Source organism: Drosophila obscura, unplaced genomic scaffold (genome assembly GCF_018151105.1).
Source record: "Drosophila obscura isolate BZ-5 IFL unplaced genomic scaffold, ASM1815110v1 contig_208, whole genome shotgun sequence".
In the NCBI taxonomy this organism is placed as follows: Eukaryota; Metazoa; Arthropoda; class Insecta; order Diptera; family Drosophilidae; genus Drosophila; species Drosophila obscura.
This window is the reverse complement of record NW_024542799.1, coordinates 3,391,473-3,414,120: the sequence shown is the minus strand read 5'-3', so window position 1 is coordinate 3,414,120 and position 22,648 is coordinate 3,391,473. Positions and strand designations below refer to the sequence as shown.

General features: G+C 42.8%; 2 protein-coding genes across 13 annotated transcripts in view; one reads left to right on the top strand and one right to left on the bottom strand.

The window, feature by feature from the left end:
* Positions 1 to 1,233: 1,233 nt before the first annotated feature.
* LOC111073191 (death-associated inhibitor of apoptosis 1) lies at positions 1,234 to 14,604 on the bottom strand. 3 transcript variants are annotated; one of them, XR_002607675.2, is made up of 3 exons: positions 9,076 to 9,433; positions 1,472 to 2,961; positions 1,234 to 1,411 (listed from the first exon to the last, which is right to left on the bottom strand). XR_002607675.2 is itself a non-coding variant. In XM_022365396.2 (2 exons), the coding sequence occupies exon 2, from the start codon at positions 2,837 to 2,839 to the stop codon at positions 1,529 to 1,531; it is 1,311 nt and encodes a 436-aa protein (XP_022221088.2). In that variant the 5' UTR covers positions 2,840 to 2,961; positions 14,349 to 14,604; the 3' UTR covers positions 1,234 to 1,528. The 3 variants fall into 3 exon arrangements, 2 of the variants coding, with proteins under 2 accessions (XP_022221088.2, XP_022221089.2); XM_022365396.2 differs by lacking the exon at positions 9,076 to 9,433 and adding an exon at positions 14,349 to 14,604 and having other exon boundaries at positions 1,234 to 2,961; XM_022365397.2 differs by lacking the exon at positions 9,076 to 9,433 and adding an exon at positions 5,346 to 5,454 and having other exon boundaries at positions 1,234 to 2,961.
* A 2,357-nt stretch (positions 14,605 to 16,961) lies between these two features.
* LOC111073116 (protein phosphatase 1 regulatory subunit 12A) overlaps positions 16,962 to 22,648 on the top strand; it is a 32,016-nt gene continuing 26,329 nt past the window's right edge. For 8 of the 10 annotated variants that reach the window (XM_041594166.1, XM_041594164.1, XM_041594165.1 and 5 more), the window contains exons 1-2: positions 16,962 to 17,147; positions 17,667 to 18,485. In XM_041594166.1, coding sequence (XP_041450100.1) covers positions 18,231 to 18,485 — 255 coding nt within the window. In that variant the 5' untranslated portion in view covers positions 16,962 to 17,147; positions 17,667 to 18,230. Of the gene's footprint in view, positions 17,380 to 17,666; positions 18,486 to 22,648 lie in introns of all 10 variants that reach the window. The other 2 variants (XM_041594162.1, XM_041594163.1) reach the window with 2 other exon arrangements.

Below are 22,648 nucleotides of genomic sequence, written 5' to 3'. Positions count from 1 at the left end.
TATATTCAACTGCCTTTTGGCTAGTAGTTTTTTCACGACATTCGGTTCTAGTCTCGGCCTTCATGCGGTGCCTACGCCGTAATTAAAATGTGCACGCAATTTAAGGTCAGCGCTTGACTTTTCAGGCATTGAGAATGGAATGTAGATCACCAATTTGCATAAACATGATCGGCTGTCGATTGCCATTTACGTTCGGGTATTAGTATGACGAACAGTGTAATGCCAATTCCAGGCAATTGACAAATGTTGAAACATGTATCACTCTTTGCAGTTGCAGGAACGGGTGACTCAGACAAATGTCATGCGGTTCATTCATTAACTTATTTCGAAATCAATATCCCAGAGAAGTGCCAGCCAGGTTCAGCTATCTGGCACGTGTGCAATCGGAATGATTGCATTTCCATTATCCATTATGCACATCGAGGTGATGCAAGGGACAAGAAGCAAGTAACCATGTGACCCTCTCACTCGCACTTACCCGCCTGCTGCAATAGTGCAAATGTCTCACTTTGGCTAAGCCGAAACCGGATCTGCCCCATCAGAATGTTCCCTGCCGCCAACAAACTAATTAAAATTAGTTGCAAATTATCCGATCAAGTGGAGAATGTATGTGTTTTGCTCTCCACTACTTCACTACTCTCTGACTCTCAGTTCGACCTCCTCCTCCTGTCTGCAATTGCAGTTGAATGCACTTTTGTGTGGGCGCGTGTGCTGATTAATGCCTGCCAATGTAAGCCAATGACTGATAACACAATCTTTATGCGTCCGCCCATCCAACAAAGCGTCCTGCCACTTGCCTTATTACCCTTTGTTTGTGGTCCATTTCCATCAGGGCAGCAGAAGCGTTTTCGCAATACCCTGCAAAGAATTTGGAAATTCGTACCGAAATATTATTCCGATTGTCAGCATAATGAGAGGTCGAAACTAGAACTTACATATGTCTCCTCAAAAACTATAAATAATGCTAATCTTATAAGGGTCTTATTTGTATCTAGATACCCATTTTATGCTAAAACCTCAACTCGTGAGCAAAGTTTCCCCCAAACTGTGAGCTCACCCGAGAGCCGCAGGCTGCGTCATTGCCGATGATTTGTTCAGGGGCGTGTCGTGCTAGCGATCAGACAGCGGTGCCTTTGTAGTTGATTTGTCAATCACTCAATCAGCCATCCAGCTGCAGTGTGTGGGTAAGTACAAAATAACAGGTTGCTTTTCCATAATATGTTAGTTTTATTATAAATAACGCACGCTTGTATGCGCGTACATATGCGCATGGGTGCATACGTGGATATATTGGCTGCACTCTTATCTATTATTACATTCAGGGTTTTCATATCGGTTTTGCCCTGGATCATTAGCGGACCATTGCGAGCTCTAATCAAAATTGTATCGATATCAGTGGCGATGGCAACGGCCAGCTGAAGGATATGCACATCGTGTGCCCCTCCAGCTGGCCGTTGCATACTCTGAACGGATATTAATTTGTTACAATTTTGATTAATACTTGAGATCCGCCTAATGGTTGTGGGGCTTAAGAAAAATATACACGCATCACATCGGTGAAGGGTTTCCGGCAGAGCGGGCACTTGGTCACGGACGAGGCGCACTTGGCGCAGGCCACCACATGGCCGCAGGGTAAAAACGCCGTGTTGTACTCCGCGGCATAGCAGATCTTGCAGAGCTTCTCCTCGGGAATGACCGGCGAACCGTTGGGCGCCGGTGCCGCACTTCCGGCCGTGCTGGTGCTGCCCTCCTGGTTGGCGGCCGACACGATCTTCTCGTATATGCGAGTGGCCGCCGATGGGGCGACATCGCCGGAAGGGGCCTCGACGATCGCCGTCGCTGCTGTTGTTGTTGTCGTCGTGGGGGAAGTGGTAGCGGGCGTCTCGGCTGCGCCTGTGGTGCTCTCTTCTTTCTCTGCGACTGGCTCCGGCTTGGCACCCACAGCGTCGATGTAGAGCTGCCCCTTCATCAGCTTGACGAAGCGGCACTGGCTGAGCCAGAGAGCGTGCTGCTCCCAGGGCTCGTCGTTGTCGTCCCAGTCCTTGAGACCGCCGCCGCAACTGAAACAGCGGACGCGGTCGCCGACGCCCGTATAGAAGAAACCCGCCTCGGCGAGCTGCATTGGCTTCTGCTTTAGGTTGCGCGGCCATTCCTCGAAGGTGCGCAGGCGCGCCGACTCCACGGCGTATTCGGGATACTCGGGAAAATAATTGCCGCTGGCTACGTTCCGACACGTCTCCGGCTGGACATCCCCGTTGGCCTGGGTGGCCGCCGTCGAGGTGGCAATGGAGCCCATCAGCGCGGAGTCGCCGGTATTCATGCCGGTGGACTGGGTAATGTGCGACATGGGTATGCGACCTTCGGCATAGGCGCTCTCGCGCAGCTCCACCGTTGAATCGTTGGCGCCGCAAATGTCGTAGCTGATGGGGGGCAGGATGCGTTCGAGGGCCTCGCTGTTTAGCGGCACATTGTTGGTGGTGCGACGGCGCAGGAGCGGACAGTTGGGCGACCAGCGCAGATGCTCAGGTACAGGTTGATCCTCGAGATCCCAGCGCCCGATTTCCACCTCGCAGAAATAGCACTTGACCTTATCGTCCTCGTTCGTATAGAACATGCCCGTTCGGGCCAACTGATTCTTGTCGAGCCACGCCAGAGGCCAATTGGCGAAGGTTTTCAGGCGCGCCTCCTCCCGATTGTACTCGTTCATGATATTATAGATGTTGTTCTTGAACAGCTGCGTCGCATTCGTATTGTTGTCCACCTGGTCGAGAACCGCTGTCAACTCGAGTGCAGCAGTCGGTCCAAACATGTACCTCGGATTGGTTAATATATTTGCCATTTTGGTCTCTTTTTGCTGTTCCGCTTATCTACGCTGGATTGTTCTTGTTGTTGTTGTTTCTTTTGTAGTTGGAGCAGATCCTTTGTTTCTCCTTCGATTACTCCTCTCTGCTGTGCTCGAAACTGTAATGAGAGAGCGTACAAGAATCACGGTAAATATATATTGCATGGACGTGTGTTTACGGTTCACTTTGCTGCGGTTAAAGTAGATAGGCTATCAACTAGATAAGGATACCAGTGTAGGCGATGCGCCGCACTGCGTGTGCGCCCATTCGGCGCCAACAACATACTATACGAGTCTCTGTCTGCCCTGCCCAGTGAGTGGTTGTTTCTAGCAATTTTTGTGGAATGTAGAAATCACAAATGGAGGCTTCACTTTTGACCTTTTATGACATTTATTCCGAAGCATTTCCGTACAATAACAAGCACTAAATGACACAATTTCACAACACTCTCCTAAAAAAAAATATTTCGATTTTTGGCAAAATGTTATTATCGCTATCGGAACCAACGAAAACAATTTCCATATCGCGAAGCCGATTTTTGTACAGCTCAAAAACCACTCTATCAACCTTATCACTTGATTAATTAATACCTTTCCATTTAGCAATCTCAAAAAATTTTTATATGCCACGTACTTTTGAGTATTCTTCCAGAATGTTTTGTTTTTTTGCAGACTACAACAGACAGAAGAGCTCTATAGTGCGGGAGCCTTGTGTGTATGTGGAAAACTGAAAAACTGGAAGCTAAAGCTGAAACGCAGTTCAAGAAACTGGAGATGGATGCAGCATCAACGAACCTTAAGAGCCCTTAAGGGCAGACCAGACCCCAGACGACACAGTAGTCGTCTCGCTCCCACACACACTCGCCACCGTTTAGCGCCATCTGCAGGGTGGTTTTCCCTTTTTGGGTAGGAAAAATCGCGACAAAAAATACGTCAAAGCGTGGAGTACGCAACGTTACAACCGCCCGTGACAACACTGCGCCGAAGCGATTCCAGACGGACGGACTGAATGGGTGGGTGGGTGGTTGAACAGGGTGGCAGTGGCGCCTAGAAGCTGCGCGATAGCACGCGCAGGGGCTGACTCACTCTACCTACCACCCATATAATGGTTGAAGTTGAAAACAAGTTGTTTACAAAGGCGTCACGGCACGGCACACGGGGCACTGCTGCATAGGCGGATATGCTAATCGAGAGATAGCAGCCCACACAAAACACAGATACCGAACCCAGTAGTGACTATCTTGGCAATTATAGTAATAACAGGAAGACTATACTACTATCGCAGATCTGCAAGCACATACAGTGATGTCTCTCTTGGGCGGAATAAAGTAATCTAATCGTAGCCATAACTAAAACAATTCCATTGCGAATGGAAAAGTCGTTACCCCATACCATGGATCGATCATTAACGGCAGCCGGAGGTCTGCTGCAAACTTCTTTAAACTGCAATGTTTGGTGGTCTTTAAAGAGATTGTAAAGCCGTTTTTCGACATTCACACTCAACTCAGTACGACGCTCGGCTTGGGGCTTGGGGCATCGCACGAATGCGCTCCGTTCAAAGTCCAAATTTCAGCTACACAAACCAGCCAAACCCGCCAAACAATTGTGCCTCGTGGGGCACCCAGGGGGTGGTGGTGGTGGTGCTAGCTGGTAGTGCCATGCACTGCAGGCCTCTCGGACTGTGAGAAAGTTTTAATGGAATGCAGTCAAACCACTATGGAGACGGCGCACTCTGCGGTAGAGTGCGGTAGAGCTGTAGAGTGAAGTGGGGTTTGGGGGGATCTGGGCTGCATGGGGTTTGCCAGCATAAAGCGCAGCATAAACCATGCAATGGCCAGGCCAGAGAGTGCGAGCGAGACAGCACTGTGGTGTGCAGACGAAAGAAACCATCAATGGGAAAAACAACTAACAACGAAAACTCACACATACACCAGAAGAGAGAGGAGGATAGATAGATATAGAGAGAGAGAGAGAGGGCTGAGGGCGCAAAAACAAATGCAATTGTAAATGTACAAATGCTGACTTCTTGGGATCTCTGAAGGGGAAATGATGGAGCGGTGCAGAGATCTGGAAGCTGGAGGCTACTGCGCGACTGCCTGGCTGCTCTGCTCTGTAGAGTATCCAGAGATTGCACACATCATTGTTCAAGTGGAGCAACAAAAGATGGCGAGCTTGAGATGCAGTTGCTGCTGCTGCTGTCTCTGTCTCTGTTCAATTACAAACAGAGTATTTGCCAGGCAAAGGCAAAGTGCAGTACAAAGTGCAGACCGTATTGCAATTACAGCTGCCTCTCGCCACGCTGTTATTTGTTATTGTGGAATGCCAGACCACCGCCCCCCACCGCCCATTAACAATTGTAATGTAAACGCGCTTTGGCATTTCTCGCTTCTCTTTTTGCTTTTTTTTTATTTTTCCAGGAAATTCAGGCAAAAGTTCAAATCAGTGTTGCTGCCATATGCCAGGCCAGAGAATTTGCATTCATTTAATATGTGCACAAACTTACCAGGGCAGGCGTGAAAATACAGGGCTGGAGCAACGGACTTTTGCAACTATTTTTGATTTTAAACTTTATGAAACCAATCCAGACCGAACCAACTACAAATCAAGATCGATTTACATAGACCCGTGGAGAGCGCCTTCTCCCAGCACCAACCGAATGCACACTGACACAAGGCCTCCCTGGGCGCATGAATGGCATGGGAACAGAAAATCCCAGCCAAGAAATACCAAAGTGGAAACACACAACACAACAACATAGAAAAATCATAATCAAAGGCCAGGCCAGCCCAGGAGGCAAGGCAACAAACAGAAGAATAAACGAGCTCAAAAGACAAGACCCAGGAGGAGGAGGAGGAGGAGGAGGAGGAAGAGAGGCCCAAACCTACAACGAGGCGGCAGCCCCGCAATGGAATGGAATGCAGTCGGGCAACTTTTCTACAAACTCCGGCGCATAAAAACGCTAAAGTTGGAGCTGCTTTTCGAGTTTTCTGATTGGAATAAACCAAAGCCAGTCTCTGTCTTTACACCTCCGTGTCTCAGTCCAAGCTCTGGGCCTGGGCTTGGGCTTGGGCCTGGGTGATTGGAGTTTTTACTTGTTCTCGTTCTCCCTGTTGTTGTAAGTGAAGGTAACCGCAGAGGCTCAACCATGGAAAAGGTTGTGTTGTGTCTCACTGTGTATGTACCTTGGGAGCCCCTGAGCCAAAGCCGAGACTGTGGGAAACTATTATAAACACTTTACCATTCTTTTTGTTGTTGTCTTCGAGATTGGAATGCGGTGATACCAGATACGACAACAACATGAGACGGAACAGAGCAGGACAAATACACACGTAGTCAGAGAGACAGAGAGAAGATACCAGAGACCCATGCATGAGTCGTCATCGTGCTCAAATCTCAGGGAGAGAGGAGAAAAGAGCAAGGAGGCCCTGCAGCAAAAAATAAATAAAGTAGGAGCAGGCTACCTTCAAGGGTCGACTCTCTAGATACTCTTCCAGAGAAGAGTCAGAAGTATTTTCTTCACTGCGTGGCAAACATCTTGTCAATATCAAAATGCTCTCTCGCAGGGTATCATAAAGCATCAACAAACATACACGCACACACAAAGAACATTCTTGCATGATCTCTCTCTCTCCCACTCCACCTTATTCCTCTGCTTCTTATGCGAATGCGTGTGTTTGTGTGTATGCTGTGGCCTTCCAAGAAATGCAGCACAAGAGGAGGAGGAGGGGGAGGAGAAGCGCACAAAACGACCGCCGACGTCGCCAACGCTGTCGATAAAATATGGGATGGGATGCTGGGCTCTGGACCCCAGGCCAGGCTCCGGGCTTCTCTTCTCTTTCCAACAAAGGGCAATATTGTAATCATAATAAATGCTCCTGAGCCGCTGCTGCAGAATGCATTAAGAGCGGCCTCATGCCGTCCCTGTCTAACTGAAGGTCTACCCTATTGAACATTGATCGATTGTCCAAAAACTAACGGCGGCTCAGTTCAAAGACCTCCCCGCCCGCCACCGCCAACACCGCTAACGTTTTTATAGGGAAGAGGAAAAGCCAGCCAAAGAAAGAAAATTCTTCTCAAACCCAAAGTCAAGTCGTGCTCGCCTTTATCATGGCAGCATCCATCGCATCTCTTCCCTTGCATCCAATCTATGAGACTTGGTATGTGGGTACGGTCTCATGGAAATTCCCGAGAGCGCATTAAATGCGCCTCGTTAGTGGAAATAATGGTTGAAAGGTCGTTTTTCACGCCGGACGAGACGAGAGGGGGCGAGCGAGACAAGGCGAGGCTCAAAGGTCGGCAAGAGATGATTCAGCTGGAGAGCTCAGAAAATTCCGGGAATTCCAGAATGTAATTTTCTTCATCTTATGCTGCTCCCTACCATTCGTCCGTGTCCCTTTCAAGGGCCGCCCTGGTCCATTCCCATTCATGCTGATTGCCGTCGCGTCTGCTGGCGATAACAAATGAAAATAAGATGAAAGACAATAGTTGCATCCCATTGTGTTCTGTTCTATTTCGGGAAAATTCGACTCCCACCATTTCCCGTATACGTGAGAGCTGTTGATTAAGCACGTCGCATCGTTTTATTGCTGAAAAGCGTGGAAAATCCACTCCATATTAGTTCTTTCTTCGATGCAGTGTGGGAGTAAAAATTATAGGGACCACCACCAGCGTTGTGTAGGTGTATTGTGGATTAGGTGTGGGTGTAGATGCGGGTGCGCCGATGGCAATGGAGTCTGGCAGTAATGGAAAAAAGTTGCATCGAGACGTTGGCAGAGCAAAATATTGAACTCGGCTCAAGCAAAGCTCAAGCTGAGCAACTGACTTTCTCTTTGTTGTGTGTTTGTTGCCTTCTCAGAAATGAACGCAAAAGTTCAAAGCAATGAAGCATAAAAGGCACAGAAAAAAGCATAGTGAACACACTGGCAACAATGCACAACAACGGCACGGTCTTTGGCCATGGTTTATGGATGGACTAGGGCTGCTCTTCTGCTTCTGTTTCTGCAGAGCGGAGCACGCATGAGTGCACCACTTCCGTTCACAGCGGATGTGCCACACAAAGAAGCTAATGCTTTGGTGGTGAGTGACAGAGAAGGAAAGAGCGGATAAGAGTGGAACGGCGCAGGGCTTGGCTCGGATTATGAGACATGAGTGTTTGTGTGTGTGCGTAAAGGGAAGTGCATTACACATAGTGTAATCGTATATTGTAAAAAAATAAAGTGTGTACCCAGCGACGAGTCATTCCATACAAACATCTGTTCCTGGGTGTATGATGAGAAACTACTATTAGAAACAAACAATTCCAATTAACTTGGAACGGAAACCGGAGAGGAGTTCTCTGCGGAATCGTGTGTCATAGCGTGACCTTCTAGCCTGCTAAATTTTTGGAGCAAACTGGTATATTTTGCATGGCTGTAGTCATCGTTTAATTATATAGACAAAACCGCGTATTGCGTATTCCAAAATTCGGATGAATACAAAATTGGTGGCATTGTGCCCACCCCTCCCTTCTCTCATCCACTCGCATTCTCTCATTTTGCCGAATTGAGAATGTTGTTGTTTAAAAGGGGGTTGCGACGAAGCGCGGCCGTCGTATGTACAAAATAGGGTTACCATATGGTGGAAAGTTTCTGTTTCAGCATCGTTGAAAAGCCGTGCAAAAGTCGTGTGTCATTGATATTTACATTTTCACAATCAGAAAAATCTGCCGAGCCCTGACGGTAAACAAAAGTGGGTAATTTTGTAAACAAAATTCAGTGAGACAATATCGCAAGCATTTACCAACTCTACGGTCGCCATCTTTTTATGAAACAGTCGCTCGCTGCGGTTGTGTCGAGTACGAGACGAACACAAAAACATTTGCGGCCACCCGACAAAAATTAAACATACGCTTTCAGCATCTTCTTTGACTTAAAATTTAACCTGATGTTTGTTTATTCATTTATACTGTTCTTCGACTATATTTAATTAGCAATATCTGCATTTACATATTTGACCTTTTCCTAAACACACCAAATTACATTCGACAATTTTGTCATATGGACTACATTTTTACGATAGCCGTTTGGTGGTGTGCGAGTGTGTGGTTTTTTCCTCGGGTGTGTGTATGTGTGGAACGTACAAGCAAATACACGAAAATTTAATTTAGCTTTTGGGCATCTGATGTCACGTTTCGAGTGCATTTTTTGGGGTTAAATTCGGTTAAAATACACTAAAGATACACAACTGCAGCTCACCTTGACAATTTTTCTCTTTTTGTTGAAAAACTCAAGTTTCCCCTAGTGATTTCCCTTTTGCTGTGAGATTCGACGTCACAGAAAACAGCTACAGCGCTGTTTTCACAGTTATATTGATTTTCTCCTGAACTAAATAAGCGGGAACACACAACGAACACTTTGACACGTACACGCTCTTTTCTTTTAGTTCCGTTTTTGTCAACAATTTCAATGCCAACTATCACAATGGAGTCCGAGAAATACTTTAGTTTTTGTACTTATTATTTGTTATTCTATGATTAAATGCATAAGTTTATATCAACGTCGAACGCGCTCAAAAATCCATGTTTTTCATTCGAGTGTTTTTTATCGAATGAAAGCAACGAACGAGCCGAGCCGAGCCGAGCCGAGCTGTTTTGTTTCATTTCGACGTGTAAGAACGAGACGACAACAGCTATGAACGCAGGGTAGCCTAATGAGAAGGTATGTTCATCGGAGTGAGCATAAGATTTGTCTTATGATGTAGCGTCAAGAGAGTATTATAACCATACCTTGTTGTTAGTATTCCCTGTCTGCACTCATAAAGTGCGAGAAGGATGGAGTGTGAGATTTTGAGTACCAGTGCATTTATACTCTGTCAGCTGTAAATTGGGAAAACCTTCATATGTGTAATAAACCCAAATTTAATGCTAGAAAACAATTAATATATAATGATTTGCATTTGGACATTCGCTTCGCATTTGATATATTCGTCAAAAGTACATATGGACATGGAAACCTCCCCTCCACCCCCGGATGGGACTGGACCGTGATGAACTGCATCCATCACCGTGTTGGCGCAGGTTTGTACAACCCTCTACTACGGCTAGTATTAGTACGCAAGACGTACCGTACAACCGCCTGAACCAGCACTACGGCTATCCTTTTCCCACTAGCCAGAGCCCATTGGAGCCGCCAGGATCATTGATTTTTTTGAGCTCCTGCCAGGGCATGCGCCGGGCACTGCTGTTGGACGCGGCGCGTGTCAATGCACCATCGCTGCTGCATTCACCCGGCTCTGCCCACAAACAATTCCTCCGGTAGCTTCCATTCCAGAGGCAGACGCCTGCTCCTCTGTCTGGGCGGGATGGAGATACGAGTGCGTCGACAGCAGCTGCGGTTTTTTTTGTATGCGCCTGTTTCACTCCGACCCTCACCTTTTCTCTGACTCTCTCTCTCTTTCTCTGCCTCGCTATCCCGCTTTAGCCTGTCTGGCCTTTTGTTGTTTTTATTCGACAGCTGAAAATTCAGGGAAGTCTCTTATCACAACAGTACGTGAATATCTTAAAGCCAGGCCTAAACTACAAATGGAAAACAGAGTATTTCCGTAGTTGCTACCAGGTGCAGCAGGACTCGAGTAAAATCGAATAATTAACTTTATCTTTGCTTTATTTCTTACGGGGTAAATATTTTATTCTTTTGATTAATATTCAAAAACTCTGATCCCGAAACTGAAACAGATCACCGCTTATCACGAACATTCTGGGGCAAAATAAAGTAGGACATGAAAAGAGAAGATAGTTTTGACTGCCCCTGAACCGAGTTCAGATCTCAAAACCACAAATATTTTCCCTTATCCCTTATCTTTCATTCCTCCCATAGTACATATTGAAAGATTAAAATAAATAATAGTATTTACAAGCGAATAGATTCCTCTGACATTGTAGGCGAGAGCCCCCAATGATCTTTGTTGCTATACTTCAATACTGATAAAGGTATCGTCTGTTTGTGGGGACTATAAACCGTGGGAAGGTAGAACCAAAGAAATCTTACTATCTTTTCACAATGAAAATATCCACTTAAAAGATAGTTTTTTAATCTTTAAAGATTAATCGAAAACTGTTCACTATTAAAAGGTTCGGCTATTGACTTAAAGAATCTTTTATTGATAATTTGTGAAATGTTTATGGCATAGCTTTGCTTTCTTATACATATGTACTTTACATATATAGGAATTTTATCAGCTGATTTGCCCATCTATCTGAGAGTCCCCTTATAAAAACCGCAACACCTTTGGTCGCAAATACTTGACGTATCTGAAGATACGCGTAACAGGGAATATTTATTATATGTTTACTACGGACTTTAAAGATTGATCGATTTATATAGATTTTGCATTCTCTTTGTTCTACATATTATTAAAAGAAATCGAACTTTCCCGTTGTACATTCCTGGAACAATTGTATTGTACTGTAGAGCAAACGTACTAAAAAGTGTGTTTAATCTATGGTACCTACTATATTTATAGAAATGTGTTATTTTTAATTAGAAACCCATGATATGGCACTGTGGCCATATCTGGCAGGCTGACGGCATCGATCGTAGTTAACAATTTCAAAGGAAATACCAGCACGTTCATCGATATACTTGGGACTGGCGGGGATACAAAAAGATTGCCCGGTTGAATCATATATGGAAATAAGACTGGTGACAGCACGCGACATTCGAATAGTGCGCCTACGAGCCGCAGACGCGATGAACTTTTATGATTTTATAAATAAATCCGGCTAAATTTACCAAGAAGATGTCGCGACGCATTTGAAAAATATGCCTATAAATGCAGCAAAAGTCTAGACGACTTTGACAGGTCTCTTCTGGAAGAGAGACCAAGTCGGAGGCGGAGTCAACAGTTCAACCGAAATCCGGCGTAGATGTAAATTCTATTTGTGGATAGAAATGGCAAAATGCAGTTTTTCTTGGCTGTTTTTTGTTCAGTTCCGAAAGATCATTTTGCTGACCACATATACACACACACACACAGTTTTGAGTCTTGAGACCCCCCCTGCGAATGCAGTTGTTGGACAAGTTTCAGCTGTAAATCCCTGGCTCAAGCCAAACGGCCTTGCAAGGCCTTTTAAAGTTGTTGCACTCGCCTTGTTCTTGTTGTTGCTATTTATTGTAAAAGATTACTCACCCATACACACCCAAGCAGATCTCACAGCATACATATTTGAGTATGTATTAAATTACCGATGTAGAGGGTACTATAACTATAATAAAACATTGTGTAACGCATTGAAAATAATACCTTACATTTTATGCCCAAGAATCGGATTGATACTGATACTATTACTCTACATATCTCAGCAGTCTCAAGGACTGGGAAAAACTTACTTCCCTCAGATTAATCAATAACTCTAGCAATGCAGAAATCCTCTTGACGGGCAAAGAGTGTACAAACTTCGGCATTCGATTTTACCCCTTGGTCACTATTTATATATAATTGTTTCGGTTGTTTGTTGCTAAGTTTGTGGCTATGCTATTAATTGACAGCCAAATGCAGAGAGCCGTAACCGGTTTGGTTTTTTCTATATTTTTGCATTCTACTCTTTTGCGCAGCGATCGGAAATTGGCAAAAGGTGTCATAACAACAAGTTGGGCACGACTCCGATTCTCGATTAGATTGCCTATTACAACATCTGCGCTACCCCTGCTCCTTCTGCACCGCTGACTGCCTGAGTGCACATACCTGCCTCAATCAGGGCTAAGAAGTGAATAGGATAGGGAATTGCCGACGTGTGCCGGCAGCTGCAAGCCAATACAAACCGATCTGATCCTCGAAAAACGTAGCTAACATCTGCTCAGACCGGCAGCCCCTTGTCTGTGTCCTTATTGTGTCTGCTTTCAGTGAAAGGATCTCGCGGCACATGACGTTGCCAGCTGGCAGCTGCCACTGCCACTGCTCGGGACAGGAGATCCTTTGTCTTTCGTAGACTTGAGGCCACCGACAGGCGACTAGGGATGCATTAAACAAGTCCCAATCTGCCTGCCTGGAGCACTGATCTGTTTTGCCCACAGATAAAGAAGAACATCTGTTGAAGTGGCGTTTTGAGTGATATTTTGGATTTTAACAGCCAGAATGTAGAATATCTAACTCTCCCGCCTGGCGTACTGTCTTTCTCTCTCGCAGTGGGGCTTTGCAGTTAAGGGTTAAGTAAGTACATATGTATGTATGTATATTCTACCCAATATTGTAGATGGCAATCCCTTAACACCTTTAAGTAGTCTGAGTGTGAGAATGCATCATATTTTGTATGTATTTATTCTTTGAGTGTTTTCCCCAAATAAATGTCCACAATAGAAAGGTTTTATTGTATGTGCGTAGGCTCTAAGAACATACACTATTACTAGACTAGGCGATTCATTGATAAAACTAATCAAAAGCCAAGTGTCGGAAGTGCCTTTCTATACACGTACATACATATGACAAATTCGTAGTAAAACTTAATGACACATTTATTTAGTTACGTACGTATGTACATACATATGTACATACTAACAGCAGCACAAGTGTTTTCTGCTGTTTCTCGTGTTCTGTGTTCTGTAAATAGGTTTTATCTTTCCTGTTTTAATTTTATAGCCGGCGCCAACTGGCAACGTCAACCAAACGAAATGTGCTTTTGTATTTTTTTTTTCAAGTGATTTCGAAATGATTATTTGTAGCTTGCAATCCAGACATGTCTTAAAACACTTGCCGAAGCGGTCATTAAGGATAGGATAATGCAGATAAGACGATACAACTGCTGCAATTTTTGCTTTAAGATTGGAACTGAAGAACTTATGGGCTGTACCTTTCCTAGAAATATACCCTGCTTTGCAGTTCCACCAAAGTGGGTTTAGTTGTTCAAACTAAAGTAGGAATGAGGTAAGCAGCTGATTATATAGTCAAAAAACAATCAATCTTAGAAACCTACGCATCAGGCTGTAAATGGAAATGGCATTGAGCGGTAATTAAAAATAGGAATATTCTAGTGAAGCAAGTTCTAGGCGTGGGTGTGGGTGGAATGGGAGGCATGGGTCGTTGGTTTCGTCATGAATGAAATGCGCTGCAACGTCAGCATCATGGGGAAATATAAAAGCACGGAAAAACAATCTAAAATGTGTGATAATCTCCCTAGGAGCAAATGTGTCAGAGCAGGATGGCTGTATATAATGTATCCATAGGGTAGTGAAGGGGTTGTGAGGTTGAGCTGGGTCTGGGTCTGGGTCTAGGGGGTGGAAGAGAGCATTCGAGATTGCACACGACTTCGAAATGCCTGGAAAATGCTAGTGGGAAAATGAGTGGAGTATGCATGACATGAATGAAGAGAATCGTTGAAAGTTCTTTGGAAAACCCTAACCTCGGGGACCCCATTTATGGGAAGCATCAGTAAAAATTCGATGTGTGAATGACCCGCACTCCGACCCCCCCAGAAAGTGCAACAGACCCTCCCTATAGATTATAATTTCTTACATTATTTGAATTTAAGACTCACCAAAGACATTTTCATCAAATAATCCTAACAAAATATCATTGGAAGTAATTTTGCGAGTTGCTTGTACTCTGAATTTTTGATTATTTTTTAATAAAAATAATGGAGAGGGTTGGTAGAGCGGGTTGTACGACTCTATACTTTTGCAACAAATCAGATAAGATAATTTGCACTGCACTTAAAAATGTTTGTCTTTTGATAGAACTTTGTATCGGAACGGAACGTTTACTAAGACCGACCGGTAGGTTTGCTTGTCACGCTGCGACTATGGCAAAACTATTCTATAGCCCCGTCTAACCCACTTTCCCACAGGTATGTTTATATTTGTTATTTTTTTCATTTGTTTTTTGCTTTGCTTTCTAGTAAAATAGTGTTGCGCGACAAAGCACTGCGCAATTTTTTTCGGGGGGTGGGTTCTATGAGAGTGCTCTCTCTCAACACGCCCCTCTCTTTATCACATAATCTCTATGAGCTATGGGTAGGGTGGTTCTACATATTTGGCTGTTAATAAAAATCAAATTCCATTTCGCGGAGAAATTCCGATTTCAGGGAAATGAAGAAATTAATGAAATTTCATTGTTTAAAAACGAAAAACGTTTATAAAACGTTTCAAATATATTCCTTCAGCCCTGGCACAAGAGCTGCCAGATGTCATAAATTTGATTCTGGTGTGGTATTTTTTCGTTTTGTGTGGCCACTCTGAATCATAATTGTGTTTCTATATTCAAAATGTTTACCTATATAAGCACACACCCAAAAAATAGGACTTACACCCAATTTCGACATCACATTAACCAGATTTGAATGCAATTGGGTAGATTAAGTCGAAATTGATTTCAAGGTATCTTTATGGTATATAGTATAGTATTTGTTTGTTATATTACGGTATTATTCTGTGGACATACAGGGTATTAAAGCTGTTAAACGATTGATAGTTAAGTCATGGATAGTTTTGAATGTTTTGATTGTTAAAAATTGTTTTTTTTTGTTGATATTTACTGGTTACTAACCTGATTAAATAGAGCGGAGCATATGGTTCCAGTCACACTCCACAAAACAAATCAAGTGATATATATATTTTTTTCCATATATACATATGTATACTTTCTGGGACTTCTTGCATTCAAATAATGTATAATAGACCGTCTAAGAACTGTCACATCACTGACAGAGCGATTTAACATTTTTTTCATAATTTTTGAGGATATTAAAGGCTTGGTCTTGCCTTCGAAATCGCCGACCATCCTCTAAAAAAAAAGTTTTTCGCATACAAAATCGATTTCCAGTCTACTTCTTTTAGTTAATTGGAATAAATACAATATTGAGAGTGCATACAACTTAGTTTTCAATCCCATTATACCTCCTGCCTTAAGTTTTTAGTCTAACTCTTAGGTCTCCTCTTCTGGACGGAGCAATGATTTCTTCAACGCTTCAAAATCAAAAGTACCGCTATGTCCAAAACTTTCTTTCATCAAATTATTCAATAACCAAATTGAGCTTACGGGTGACTTATTTAAATTAATTTGCTTTTTTTTTCATTTTTAAAAATTATTTTAACCCAGCACTACTACATATTTCATTGAACAGCAGATATCATGGGTAGTTGTCTAAAGTCATAAATAACAAGAAGATAGAAAGCAAATGTAATGGGGTTTTTAATGCTTACATTCCAGGCTTTCCGTAAAGGTATCACTTGTTCAATATGAAAGACTAGAAATATCTCAAAAAGGGTTTTGAAAGTGATGAGGTGCGGCACTACTATTTCATTGAACACAACTGTATGTATACTTTTGAAAATGACCGCCAAACTCATTTAGCGCACAAGAAATACTGACATTTTTCGCTCTCAATTCGTGGTGTTTTTTCAACATTTTCTCTCTTTTCCGAGGTGAAAGAGCGTTTACGTGGTGACTTTTCCCTCCTTTTCGTGGTGTGAGCAACGTGTATCTTACGGGAACCGTAGCAACAGCCCGCAGCAACAACAAAGCCACAAAAACGACGTCACATTCGTTTTATGTTGGTTTTGCTTGAACCTTAATATGTAAATAACCAATAAAAAGGACTCTTGAAAACTTGCAAATCTTGTAGAAAATTTATGTATCTATCGGATAAAATGATTTGTTTAAGGCTGAGAGGGCCAACTAGCTAGTAATATTAAACGGAATATCAACGTTGAATGTTTTGGAAAAAAAACAATGGATACTATCGTAATAGTATCGGGCTCAAATAATAATTAAGAAACTATTGAAACCTTTTAGGAACTTGTCCATTGTAAAAATTAGATGCCATCTGTCGATTTGTTAACAAATTTGTCTTCGTATTTTATAGCAGCCAATCCAAACATATCAAAAGCGCAACGACTGTAGCTCGATACTATCATGATAGTCTCAAAACCGTCGATAGTAGAGGCTAGCAGTAAAATATCGATACTATCGATAGTGGCTCACAATTTAAACGCAGAAATGAGTTCGGAGAGCGTTTTGAGTGCTCTCTTTCGACTGGGTCATGGCAAGGTATGGCCCCAGTATTAAGACGGCAAAACTTTTTTACGGTATATTTTGATATTGACAAGGTATATTTCGGTATATTTCCGAGGGTCAGGCGGTATCTTTTAAAGATAAATCCGCGGTCACACAGCGCTAAGAGTTTCGTGCGGACGAATTTTTGAGCGAAAATATGCAAAATAAAGTGAAATACTTGTGCACCGCACAAATAAAGCGCGCAAGCATAGCGTCCGCCAGCCAATAAGCCCGATCGACCATATTAACCCCCAAAAAGTGACCCGCTGCAAACAGGGAAAAGGTGCGTGCCCTGCGTTTGTCGTTTTTTGGTGTGTGAAAAGTTTCTACTGCAATCCATTTTTCTCTACGTGCGTACGTTTGTGTGTGTGTGAGTGCTAGTGCCTGTGAGTGAATGCTGCTGTGCGGTGGAGTGGGGAGCTGTAAAAATGCCTTTACATAATTACACGCAAAACGAAGAGTGTTTTTCTGTGCAGTGCAACTAAAAATTATATAAATTTTGAAGAAAAATTTGCGTGAGTGAAAAAAAGAGCGGCTTCCATCTTTCGTTCTATTTACCCGCGACGTCAGCGTCGCGGCTGTTGAATTTATGTCAAATTGGTAACACACTCACACAGCCATGCTGAAAATACGGCAGTGTTGCATGCAGGCCCTATCCATGTGCATGTGTGTGTAGTTGAGCGAGTATGAGAGCGGGAGAGAGCGCCCGCGAATGATAAACAAAGTGAAAAAAGGAGGCAAAACGGTTGTTCATTTGTGTTTATATTCCATTCTTACTCCTCTTATTGTCTGTCTTTCGCAGCATTAGAATGGCAAGAAAGTATGTTTTAAAGCAAATTCCACAAAAAGGTGCGTGATAAATGCAACAAACTGTAAGCCAGAGCGAGCGAGCAGGCAACTACACCAACTGCATGTGTTGTGTCGTCGTGTGTGTGATAGAACGCGCCTGAGTGTGTGTGATAGAAAGAGAGAGAGAGCGAGTGTGTGTGCAGTGGAGTGGGAAAGAAGCACGATAAAAAGAAACGCCAAGAAGTTTGCCATCATCTCTCTCTCCATTCGCTGATAAAGCAGAGAGAAAATACACCGCACACACACACACTGTGATACACGAATCGAGTGGAAAATAGAAAAACAATAATCTGCAAAAGAAAAGCGGGAGGAGCGGAAAGAAACAGTAAAGTGTAAAGATCAAAAATCGAAAGTGTGAAGCATTTTTCCTATAAATAGTGCATACAAAAAAACACACAAATTACCAGTGAAAAAAGTACTCAAGAAAACCGCAAATAATCATCAATACACCGAATAATCCCTATTGGAACACGTCTCGGAGTCCGTCCAACACAGCCAGCCAGCCCCCAGCCGCATCATGTCCACCCTGGACGCGCGCAACAACTCGGCCATGATGAAGCGGGCCGAGCAGCTAAAGCGCTGGGAGGAGTCGGACACCAACCGGGCTGCGCCCACGCCCCGCGCCGAGAACGGTCGCAGCATCAAATTCAGCTCCGGCTGTGTCTTCCTTGCGGCCTGCCTCTCTGGCGACAAGGACGAGGTGATCCATCTGCTCGACCAGGGCGCCGACATTAATACTGCCAATGTGGATGGCCTCACGGCCTTGCATCAGGTGCGTCTTTAGCTCCAATCGAATCCCTGAATTACATCAGTTGCCTGCAAAACGGCTACAATCACGCGATCACCACCCGATGGGGTGTGTGGGGTGTGGCTGCAGGGTGCTGGCATTTCGAAACTTTTGCATCCAACTGCACCTCTGACGTTGCACAGTGGGTGGTGTGGCCTGTCCCAGTGGTCAAATTATTTGAAGGGGAAATATCTTTTTTTTTATATATAATTTTGCTCGATTTAAAGTCGATAAATTTAAGCGAAATGTCTTGAATCTCAATAAGTCTACCAAGAAATTTTTACAAGGTCAAATATCAATGAATCCTTAAACGGTTTCCATACAGCTTTGCCCCACTGTGCAGTGCCATTCTCTAGTTGTAGTTATTGTTGCGTATTTCGTGCTCTCTCTATGGTTTCAACACTGCCAAGCAGCCGCCGCAACAAGCACTAAAACATTAACCAATACAACAAATACATAAATTCCTAATGCAAGCCGACGATTTACAAGTCGAATGAATACCCAAAAACCCCAACGGCAGCAACAATAACAAAAACGAACAGCAAACGGCACGAGCAACGGGCATTAAATAAGAAAATACTCAAAATTTTCTATTTTTAAATCCCAAGAAAATATACAATACCTCTCTCTGGCATCGCATCGGATCGCACAACACACATGAAAGCGAGTTTAAATATTGAAAGGAAAAACAAAATGATTTTTCGCAAAATCATTTTCACATTTTCGCTCATTTGTGTCGGGATTTATTCTTGGCCAGCAAAATACATACTAAAGATAATGGTTAAGAATGAATTTATACGGGAAACCTTTGATATTTCATTTGATCAAGTGTTTATTCCCTTGAATTTTAGGGGAATTTAGAGGAACTGTTATACTTTTCCCCGTAATGGATGGGATAATGGACAATGGACTGACTGGATACAGTCAGTCAATTCTGGATCAAACTTTAAAAAAAATACTGAAAGACCCAATAACTATATATCTGTTTACTAATATTCCCCTTTTCCAAAGAAATACTATCATTAGAAGCTTAACCAAAGCTCTGTATCTTACTACATATGTATGTATATATGCATATCTCTCTCTCGAGATCTGCTGTTTGTCATCTTGCATGATTATCCCGCTTGTCCGTCCACACACATTTAGCACTCAACGTCTGCTCCAATTCTGTGGATAATTGATTTTAATTATGCTGCGCCTCCAAGTGCCCATGCCTGTGGCAGTGGCAGTGACTGTTTCCCGCGAGAGTCAGTCGTAGATTTTCACCGTTTAACCGCGACGGCGCACTTGTTAACCAGATGCTAATTTCCACAAACAACGGGGATCATTATTCGTGGGGTTCGTTGGGTGCGTTGGGGAAGGGAGGAGGTACACTGTAATTACAACTAAAAAATGATAATAATAGCAATTGAAGTAGAAGTAGGAAGGTGGGAAGGAGGTTAGAACAGTGCAACGTTTTGAATTACCTGATCCGGCTTCTCCACTTGTGGGTTTTGCTAAACCGCAAAACAGAAACAGAATTTCACGATTGCATTTATTATAATAATTATCCCATCATTTGTAAGTCTCGCTCTCTCTATCTCTCTCTCTCCGAACAGTCCACACCCTCCTTTACTCCCCCACTGTTGGACAGTTTTTCCTTACTCTTCTAAAGGGCCACGCAATTTTCACATTCATATGTACATATCTAGTATGTATGTGCCTTTGTGCCTTCGTTCATTCATAAGCTTTGACAGGCAACAAACTAGGCAACAGGCAAACAGCCACCACCTCCGAAAGCACCACACCACCTGGCACCTGCACCACATTTTCAATGGCAGACGCCGGTCGACACGAGCTGCAGTTGGATCAGCAGAGGTGTGTGGCACAGTGGTTTCATGTCTGTGATAAATGGCATTTACACTTTTTGGACAGTTATCATCAATTTCAATGCACATCTATCAGGTTTATTGATATGCCTTGATTGTCCTTTTGTTTTCATCACTGAATTAAGAAAACCGTTTCCCGTGGCTGTTTTGTGCCTCTCCTGGGGATTAATTTGTTTCCTGTATTGAGTCCTATTTATATTCTAACGAAATTAATTTCGACTCAGTTATAATCAAACCAATATTTAAAGTAAAAATTGAAATTCCTCAACTATGGTGCGTACATGGGCTTTAACCGAAACATATCAAAGACATGATGTATGTAATTGACAATAGGCTAACATAAAATTGCAATGCGAAAAGAAAGTACAAGCTAACATAAATATCTGTAGAGTTATTTACTAGTAGATGTGCATTCCAAGTATTTTCTTATGTGCCATATAAATATATGTAGATTTGAGTGGATATGGGTAACACTGTGCACACTGTCATGCACCTTAGACCATGTCTAAATGATGATGACTGATGGAATGAAAGATATAGGCTGTGGAGGAGAGTGATGGCGAGCAGTGACCATCAGCCGTGTTTTTGGTTGATTTTGATTTTAATTTTGGCCTACAAAAACGGCGCTACGCTCTGCGTTCAATTTGGGAAAATTATCAAAAAGAAATGGCCATAAAATTACACATGTTTACGAGTGTTCAGATATATCTGATGTATATAAGGATAGTTCAAGGAATAATGCAAGGTTTCTTTTGCATGAATTTTTCTTAATTTTCATGGTCTAAAATTATAATTAGAAAAAAATATTTTGGAAATACGTGGGTGCACCGCCAACAATCTACATATGTATATTTTATCAGTGTGAAAAGAATCTACATATTTGTAGGATTCCAGAAATAGTTAAATGAATAATAAACACATGTCCAGCTGTGAAACATTCTTTGAAAATCACCTTAAGCTTTTTCCACTGTCTCCAACATCGCCTTGAGCTTGCCATTTGAAATATGTTTAATTATCGTGATTTTCATCCTGCCAATTAGCAATTGATTCTACATATTTCTATAGAGAGCGGTCAGTGAGGGGGGGAGAGATAGAGGGGACTGTGTCCAGCGCATAAATTAAGAAATTATTCTGTCAAGATTCCCCTCAAATTGAGCCATAGATTTCAGCAGCTAAATGAATGCATAATAATCATAACAATCGTTGATCCGTTGACATGACGATCGTGATCTATGAATCGATGACCAGATCGAGATCTAGAGATCCTGTGGGGTGGGTAGAGGCGGGGGAAAAGCTGCGTGAGTTTTCCTAAAAAAAAAAATAAAATATATATTTCAAAGATAGATGTTTGAGGTTTTTGGTTTGGGGTTGATTTTTATGCGGTTTATTGTGTCTGTCGGCGGCTAACGCGCTTTACTGACGTGTTTTCTAACCTTGGCCCGGTTCTCGGACGACAGACAGACAGATAGACGGACGCTTCTGATGGGACAGACAGCTGTGGAAACGCACTGTTCAAACGGAGATAGCTACAGATACAGATACACATGAAATATCCTCTCAAGAATTAACAGCGCGTGTGTATATAGAGTGGAAGATGATAGTTTTAGTTTTGTATTTCTGTATTTCTATTTCTCTCTGTATCTGTATCTTATGGATTTGTATATAAATGGTTGTAGCGGTCGGTCGGTCGGCTACACTTGATTTGATTTATTTCTCGTTTCATGTTTTACACCCAAAAAATAACAAACGATTCTCGTCGAATGCCTGCCTGAATGCCTGGTTGGCTAAAATCTTTGCGACTGATCAAAAATGATACAAAAAAGATACAATTTTGTTATTGATGTCCGCAGTGGAAGTGCCTGCTCTCGGGGATTGCCGCCTGTACATCTCTGTGTATCTTACTATACTGTTTGCATTGCATAATACCATTTCAAGCAATAGAACAGCAGCAGCAGCCACAAGCCACAGAATGTGTGCCATTTCTGTGTTACAAAACCCAACAAAAGATCTCTCCCTCTCTCTCTCTATATTCCGATTATTATATATTTTCTGCTACAGATACAGATAAAAATACACGAACGCATAAACAAATGTAAACGAAATGAAAACTATAAGAAAATACTATTATTTTTGCCAAAAATCATGACGACATGCGCCCAGGAATAGTTTTATTTTTGACCAGACCAGCAGCTGGACCAATGGATTTCAATGTTTTCCCATTTAGTTGAATATGAAAATTTTTTGTTTTTTTTTTAATCCACTTGTGCGAATGACGTAGAT

Excerpts from the sequence above, each read along its gene's own strand:
- LOC111073191 (XM_022365396.2), bottom strand. The coding sequence starts at position 2,839 with ATGGCAAATATATTAACCAATCCGAGGTACATGTTTGGACCGACTGCT.